Source organism: Triticum aestivum, chromosome 1B, assembly GCF_018294505.1.
Source record: "Triticum aestivum cultivar Chinese Spring chromosome 1B, IWGSC CS RefSeq v2.1, whole genome shotgun sequence".
In the NCBI taxonomy this organism is placed as follows: Eukaryota; Viridiplantae; Streptophyta; class Magnoliopsida; order Poales; family Poaceae; genus Triticum; species Triticum aestivum.
In genome coordinates, this window is record NC_057795.1 from 56,582,833 (window position 1) to 56,591,339 (window position 8,507).

At 58.5% G+C, this 8,507-nt stretch overlaps 1 protein-coding gene across 1 annotated transcript; it reads left to right on the plus strand.

The window, feature by feature from the left end:
- Positions 1-229: 229 nt before the first annotated feature.
- LOC123086513 (defensin-like protein CAL1) lies at positions 230-1,064 on the plus strand. The gene is made up of 2 exons (XM_044508276.1): positions 230-421; positions 524-1,064. Exons 1-2 carry the CDS (start codon positions 358-360, stop codon positions 706-708), a joined length of 249 nt encoding a protein of 82 aa, XP_044364211.1. The 5' UTR covers positions 230-357; the 3' UTR covers positions 709-1,064.
- The last annotated feature ends 7,443 nt before the right edge of the window (positions 1,065-8,507 follow it).

Below are 8,507 nucleotides of genomic sequence, written 5' to 3' on the forward strand. Positions count from 1 at the left end.
GCGCTTGCGTCAACACTGTGTTTAAAAAAAATCCAGCCCGTGGAATGCCCGCTACTTTTGGAATCGAATGAATTTATTGGACCTGTATGGCTGGGTGCAGTAGGCTGTATGGGTGAGCAATTAAATTCAGAAGAACACTACGTCTGTTAAGCCCACAAATTAAACACCCACTAATCTGCCATCTGCCTATATAAACCCCACAGCCAGCTATGGGCCAGCACACTCTGCTTCTCACTGATGCCCATTCTCCTCCATTCGCTTTGCTAGCCAGCTAACACAGTCCCCCATAGGCCCGTACGTAGCAGCTGCAGGATAGCTAGGTCCAGTACGTCGTCTCGGGTGAGCTAGAGCAGATCGATGGCACTCTCTCGTCGCATGGCCGCGTCCGCCCTCCTCCTGCTGGTCCTCCTCGTCGCCACAGGTACGCCCCGCCGTCCAGCCTCTCACTCTTCCCACCGAGCGAGCTGTGGTTTGCTCCATGGATGACGTTTTACTTGCTGTGGTTTCTTTGATGTGCATGCAGAGATGGGGGCGACGACGACCAAGGTGGCGGAGGCGCGGGACTGCCTGTCGCAGAGCTTCAAGTTCAAGGGCGCGTGCCTCAGCAGCAGCAACTGCGCCGCCGTCTGCCACACCGAGAACTTCCCCGACGGCGAGTGCCACAGGCAGCACTTGGAGCTCAAGTGCTTCTGCAAGAGGCCCTGCTAGTCCGCCCCCTCGCCCAGCCCTGCCGGCCAGCGCCGAGACGTCCGATGCGATAATCCGAGCGCGTGCGTCCACGTTCGTCAGTAGTAGTACTCTCTTCGTATTTCTGTTCCGTGACGTTAGCTAGTTCTGTTCTGTTCGTCCGTGTGTCCCTCTTAGTATAGAAATAGAACTATAATAAAGTGGAAAACCAATCCGAGTTAGTTTGTTGAACGCCTGATTGTGCCTGATTTGTGTGTGGTGATGTAATAAATATGCTGGTCATTTCAGCATGGATGGACATGTGCAATGCATCCCCCGTCTCTCTTTCTATGTGTAAATATGATCGTGTTCAAAGAGAAATGCTATTATTGTGACTACTATATTTTTACAGACGTTTTTTGAAGCTTTGTGAACATTTCATTTTCATACATGAACCAATGAAGAACTATAAGTTGAGCATTACCTTGTCACAAAGAAACCAAGTTTTCTTTTTGCGCAAAAAAAAACAAAAACAAAGTAGAGCATAAAAGAGAGCATTAACAAGAGTACGGATCTTGTTTTACTCATAAACTATCTTGTGCGAAATTTTATGTGCATTGGGATTTTACTAAACCTGGTCTACAAAGCTTATTTCCTACTTTTAATAAATACTCCCTCCGTTTCTTTTTAGTCCGCATATAAGGTTTGGTCAAAATCAAGCTTTGCATAGTTTGACTAACTTTATATTAGAAAATATCAACATTCACAATATGAAATCAACATTTTCAGATGCACCATGAAATGTATTCTCATAATATATAGTTTAAGTATTGTAGATGTTCATATTTTTTAATATAAATTTGGTCAAACTTTGTGTAGTTTGACTTTGACCAAAACTTATACGCGGAGTATGTCGGGGGTTGGGTACGACATATGCCAAAGGGTGGCTTATCATGGTGGGGGCGAGTAGAACGTCGCCGGTGCCCGGAAGCGGGATGAGGCGAAGACATGCACGCCGGCGGATCTTACCCAGCTTCAGGGCTCTCCATAGAGATAACACCCCTACTGCTGCTCTGCGGGGTCTCCGCATGGTCACTATGGCAAAGTGAGTACAATGGTGCTCCTGGAGCTGTTTCTGGAGGTAGAAGAGGGCAAGGCCAGCTCTCTCCTTCCTATATTCTGGGGTCTAGTGTTATCTAGGTCCGAACCCTTTGCATGGGCTTCCTGGGGGTTTATATAGGCCTACTCCCCAGGGGTACAATGGTAATCCGGCTGGGCGCGGGTCCCAGCCGTCTATCTCTCAGGTCGTCGTCTTCTCTGCCGACTATTGGGGCCCGCCGACTGGTGGGCCCCGCGGACAGGCCTGGTACTGTAGCGGTGCTTCTGATGACGCCAGCTTGGTCATGAGGTCATGGCAACAGTGCCGCCGTCTGGCGGGCGTTCACTGTCGTCATTCCCCATCTTGTCTGATTAATGGCGCGCGGGGCCCGTGGGAGGGGCCGGCCGACTCCAAGGGGCCGACTCCCACGGGTCCGTCTTCAGGGCGCTCTTGCCATCTTCTGCCTACCCGCTGACAGGCGGTCCCTCCATCCTTGGGTCGTACAGGCAGGCGTCGTGGGCACGGTGCGCCGCGCACTAAGGCTGAGGTCAGGGGCGGCATGGCAACAGTGCCACGCCACGATGGAGATCTCCAGCGATACGGCGCACTATAGCCATGCTGGTGCTTCACAGGCAGGGTAGAGACGGCCACGCTGTGACCGTCCCCCGCCCTGTCCCTCGCGGCGAAGGCAAGTGGTGGTTGTAGTCGCGAGCCGCCTACCCTCAGTCGGCTTCCCTGGAAGTCGTCAGCTGAGAGTCGGCTCATCTGGAAGTCGTCAGCTGAGAGTCGGCTCATCCGGGAGTCGTCCCGGGGACACGTCCTGTCTGGGAGTCGTCCCTGGGACTCGGCCTATCTGGGAGTCGTCCCTGGGACTCGGCATGGGCGGCGCAGCCTGTCCCAATGTCTTGAAAGGTTCTGGGCCCCGGGTTAGCCTACCCGTGGCCCATTACTCCGACAGTAGTCCCCGAAGCTGGTGAGGCTCCGCGGATACTGCGTCATGGGGCTTCAACAGTTTCATTCTTCTGGTTGTGGAATCTGGGTCTCGCTTGCTGTCTTCCTTCAGGCCGACTATACGGAATCGGACTCGCAGAGGGCCGCCTCACTCCCCAAGGAGTTCGAACATCGCGGCGGGAAATCAGGCGGTGTGCCTGATACGCTTCCCCACGGTCGCCCGCCACTACCCCATCGCGCAGCGCCACGTGGCGAGGACAGTCTGCCTACCCACGCGCGCGACGGGACATGCCACCAGGCGGGGCCCGCCACTACCGTGCCTCGGCATGCGAACGGATCCGTTGCGGCCGCACGGACGGTTGGGTTTCCCACGTTGTTACTGCGCGCAGTAACTTCGTGGGGTAGATCGTGGGGGAGGGCGTGGGGTCTCGTGCGCAGTTAATCCCACGCCCGCCCCATCGGCTTCTCAGCCTATGAGGCTATAAGTAGGCGGGGGGAGAGGAGCGGCGAAGCACGCGCGCCCATCTTCCCCGCTCCCCCGCCTCCTCCTGCCTCCTCTGCTTCCTGTCTCCTTCTTGTCGCCGTCGTGCCGAACCACGCCGCACCTGCCACGATGAGCTCTTCCTCCGCCGTTGCGGCTCCTGCCGTGCGCTCCGGCGTGTGGGACGGCTCCGACGTGGACGACAACCTCATCGAGTTTCTTCACAATATGCGCCGCCTCCCCGGTGCAAACCTCGTGCGAGCCCGCGCCGCGCCAGCGAAGGAGATATTGTCGGCGCCGGAGAAGGGCGAGCGGGTCATTTTCCGCTCGCACCTCATGCGCGGCCTGGGGCTGCCAGCGAGCGGCTTCTTTCGCTCATTCTTGGAGTTCCACGGGCTCTAGCCGCACCACCTCACGCCGAACACGGTGCTGCTGCTGGCCGCCTTCGCCACCCTCTACGAAGGCTTCCTCGGCGTTCTCCCCACCATCGAGCTGTGGGGCGAATTCTTCCAATCCAAGCTCGGCACGCACGTCGCCGGCGTGCCGGCCCAGTGCAGCGCCTTCATCGCGATGCGGCGAACGACGGCCGACAATCCGTTTCCCTCCATCCCACTGATCAAGTCGGTGAAGATGTGGCAGCGGTCTTATTTCTACGTGAAGAACGTCGCTCCGGACGGTGACTGGGTCAATCTGCCGCCCTACGAAGCCGGCGTGTCGGCTGGGAGGCTCCCCAGCTGGTCCCACCGAGTCAAGACGCTGACTCCCGCTGGAGCCGCCGCCGTGGCGCGACTCCGAGTTCTGATGTAGTCAGAGGGCTTGGTTGGAGCCGACTTGCTGGCCGCCTTCGTGGCGCGCCGAGTCCTCCCTCTCCAAGGCCGGCCTCATCTAATTAGTCAGATGAGCGACCACCGGGACCCGAGTCGGATGTGCACCAGGGAAATGCCCCACGCGGAAGTGGCGAACATGGTGAACCACATCTCAAACTGCGAGCTTGCGGCGGACTGGCAGTTCGGCAAGGAGCCGTACTCCCGCGCCAACCCTCCTCCGGCGGTAAGTCGCATCTCTTGTTGCTCTGTTTCCTTTGTAGCCGAGTCCGACTTCTGATCTTTTTGGTTTCACAGAGTCAGAATCCCCTCATTCAGCCTGCATCCGGCATCGAAAGACCACCCCGTGAATTCGTCCCTGACCGAACGGAGAGCGACGTTGATGACCCCGACTTGGGGGCGGCAGTGATGGAGGCCGACGCCGAAGGCGGAGGCGGGGGAACGGGAAGCGGCTTCAGGCCCTCGGCCACCTTCGCCGACTGGCCTGAAGACGATGTCGAAGGGGAAGTCGTCCCGCGCCGCCAGCCAAGGGTTGGCCCGCCGGGTGCGAGTTCCTCCGCCGGCCAAGGCGACGCGAAGAGGCGCCACGTCGGGCCGAGTTCACTCGGCGGCAAGCCGAAGAAGTTCAAGGGGGCAGCCGCCGCGACCAAACGGGAGGAGGCGGCTGCGAAGGCCAATCGTTTCCGCAAGGAAGTGAAAAGGCCGCCACTGGTCTTTGCGTAAGCGCCTCTGTCTTCGCCTTATTTTCCTTTGGTAAATTCTGTCCGAGTTTTTTACACCCCCTCCTTGCTTCAGGGCTCCTCTTACCCTTGAGAGGGTCGCCGCCCCCTCCGTCATGGGGTCGGCGGAGACGTCCGCCAACACTCGGCGGGTTGACCCCGCCGCCGACCTCCGGGAGGCGACGGAGCGAAACGCGCGGGAGAAGCGCGACGAGGATGAGGCCGACCGCCTGGAGAAGGCGGAGGCTGAGAAGGCGGCGGCCTCCGCCCAGAAAAAACTGGAAGAGGCCGAAGCCGCCATTGCAGCAAGGCAGCAAGCCGAGGTGGCCGCACACCGCCAATCGGCGTTGTTCGTCATCCCGCTGTCCTCCGCGCCGCCGCCCTCGGAGTTCACGGGGCAGACTAGAGAAGCCGGCGCCGAGAACCCCAACGTGGAGAAGGAAAGCGTCGAGGCCTCCATGTCGGACACGCTCGTGCCGTCACCGCCGCCTCCGCCGCCGTCTGGGAGTGCGCACGGAAAACAGCTGGCGAGCCCGCTGGTGCCACCGACCGCGGACGAGTCCGAGGCGAGGCTGCTTCTCCAAGTTGCCTCGCCAGTGCGCCGCCGCCTTGAGAGGGCGACCTCGGCGCCGCGACCCCTGGAGACCGGCGCCGCCAGCTCGGCAATCCCAGACGCCGAGGCGACGAGCGTCGCACCCATTGGGTGGTTGCACGGAGGCGGCACAGGTCCGCTGAACCAGGCGCTTCTGGACGTCCAGGCGAAGCTGCGAGCTGAAGGCGACGCCCTCCAAAACTGCACCAGGGCGCATCTGGCAGCGCGATCGGCCGTCCGAGTATGCCTTCCTCTTTGATTCTTGTTTTTCTTGTTCTTCTCTGTGGGGGCGCGCCAGCGCACCCACTAGGTGTAGTCCCCGAGTTTCGGGCCGGCTGCTAAGCAGGCGGCTCGGAACTCCCTCTGGCGAGTTCCGAATATTGAACTTTGCCTGAAATGCTTATTACAGGAGTATCATAACCTCCGTGCTACTGCCTTTAACCGCAATGTTGAGGAGCTGGGCAAGCGGACCGCCGACTTGTCGAAGAGCCGGAGTGAGTCCTTCTTCTTTTTCGCGGGGGCGCGCTGGCGCACCCGCGGGCTGTAGTCCCCGAAATTCGGGCTGACTGCTGAGCAGTCGGGCCGAATCTTCTCAGCGACTTTCTTTGTTGACGACTTATCGTCTTTTCCTTTTTTCTTCTTCAGGGGCCAATGCCACTCTTCAGCAGCAGCTGGGCGAGGCCAACACCGCCTTGCGCGCCAAGGGGGAGGAGTGCAGCAAGCTTGTTGCGGAGCGCGATCTACTGGCTGCACAACTGGCGGAGCAGAAGGAGCTGCTCAAGAAGGCGCATGAGGAGGCAGATAGGAAAGAGGCTACGCTCCTGGCCGAGTTTGAGAGCGAGCGCTCCTCCTGGACCGACAAGGAGGCGCAGCTTACTTCCGGCTTCCATGAGATCGAGAACATCGTCGATGGTGAGTTTCTTGGTTTTCTTTGAGCCGCCGACTGTGGGTCGGGCCGACTTTTGACTCTAACTTGTTTCTTTTTTGTCTTGGCAGACTTCTTCCCTGGCCAATCGCAGGAAGTCACACAGGCCATCGAGGCTGATCGCGAGGCACGGAGGGCAGATGGCGCGGAGATCGCTGCTAACGCCCCCCTGACCATCGACGAGCAGCTTCTGAGCATCGAGGCCCGTCTTCGGCCGGCCCATCGGTTGATGTGCCGGCTTCAGCGTGCTGGCGCCCAGGCGGTTGCCGCTCTATGGCCAGACGCGCCGGTTTTGCGCACTGTCAGTCGGACCGCCGACTGGCTGGAGGTCGCAGCTGGTCGTCTTGAAGCCTGGAAGGGTTCCTCGGCTCGGGCCGGAGCGCGGCGAGTCTTGGAATTTGTCAAGGTGTGGTATCCGGGGCTGGACCTGGACCGGCTGGCCGCGTTCTAGTCAGAGGCCCAGGCGGAGCTGGTGGCTGTGGAGGGCCCCCTCGTCGAGCGTGCGGTGGTGATTGCCGACTACACAGATACCAGCGTCTTCGTCCCGAGCGGGCTGCAGGCGGCGAGGAGGTGCCGCCGGAGTGGTTCGGGATGAACCCGGACTACGACGAGGACTCGGCAGAGGTGATTGGCTCCAGCACCGAGGAGGAATACGAGGCGGAGGACGAAGGCGAGATGGAGGCGCCAGAAGACGGAGCGGGCGACCAGCCTCAGCTCGATCGCGCCTCCAGCAACGAGCCACGTCCGGAGAAGGCGACTGACGCCGGAGGTGGTCAAACCGAGACTGTCCAGCCGGCCGCCCCGGCGCCTGACACCGCCATCTCCTCCGACCCTCCGAACCCGGATGCCGCCTCCTAGGTTGCCGTCTTTGCCTTCGCTTTATCTGCCTTAGTAGTCTTTTGAGAAACTTTGTTAAATTCGAACAATTCCACCCGCGGGGTGTATCTTGAACTTCTGCTTGAAGATTTGGCCAAGGGCCTATGTAAATATTTATCCGATTTCTATCTTTCCTTGCTCATTGCTCTTTAGGCTTTTCCCTTTGCCGCCTTCCCTTAGTTGCCGCCTTGCCAGACGGACAACCGCTCTGCGGAATGCCGCTGGATCAAATGCTTGGGTACTTTAGGAAGGCAAGTACTCGGCCATTTTAGAGTCTTTTTAACAAGTTGGATAGAAAGCGGCAAGCCGACTACTAAAGAGTCGGCTTTCCTTAATAGAGGCTAGTAGAAAGCGGCAAGCCGACTACTCATGAGTCGGCTTTTGCTTAAAAGATGCTGGAGGCCGTCTTAGGCTATGTTTGTGCCCTGGTTCCTTAGCCATTTTTCGTATGGGCGCCCGTTCTTCCTCACTCCTGCCAACCACACAGTCGCTCTGCGAGCTGTGGCTTTGGACAGGAGACGACTTAGGCACCACATACTACTTGTGTGACTGCGGGAAGCACCTCATAGCACAAGGCGGCGAGTCCCCGGGCCGACTAGTCGAGCCCAGTGCCAAGTGGCATTAATCAAAGAGTAATATACTCGAAGGCATAATTCTTATAATACAGATAACAAAAAGGGCAGTCCCCGAGCTCGTCTCGGGGAGCCCAAAGTCTTGGTACTTTAATACAAAAGGGTAGCGTGATACATACTGCATCAACTGTAAAATCTTCCTAGAAGATTTGCATTCCACGGGCGTTCTGTCTCTCTGCCGGAGTCGTCCCTCTTGCGTGCTCGGGGTTTCTGAGCGTCGATCAGGTAGTAGGAGTCGTTTCCCAGCACCCTGCTGATAATGAAGGGGCCTTCCCAAGGTGCCGACAGCTTGTGCTGACCGGCTGTTCGCTGGATCAGTCGGAGCACAAGGTCGCCCTCTTGGAAAGATCTTGGCCTGACCTTCCTGTTGTAGTATTGGCGCAGACTCTGCTGGTAGATGCTGGACCGGCTGAGTGCCAACAACCGGCCCTCTTGCAGCAGATCGATGCCGTCTTGACGTTCTTCTTCTGCTTCTTCCTCGGTGTACATGGTGACTCGGGGGGAGTCGAACTCTATGTCTGTCGGGATGACGGCTTCGGCACCGCAGACGAGGAAGAAGGGTGTGAAGCCGGTTGACTTGTTTGGAGTCGTGCGCAGACTCTAGAGGACGGTTGGCAATTCGTCAAGCCAACAGCCTGCCGAACGCTCTAGTGGTTCGATCAGTCGAGGCTTTATGCCGGACAGGATGAGGCCATTTGCTCGCTCTACCTGGCCGTTTGACTGCGTATGGGCAATGGACGCT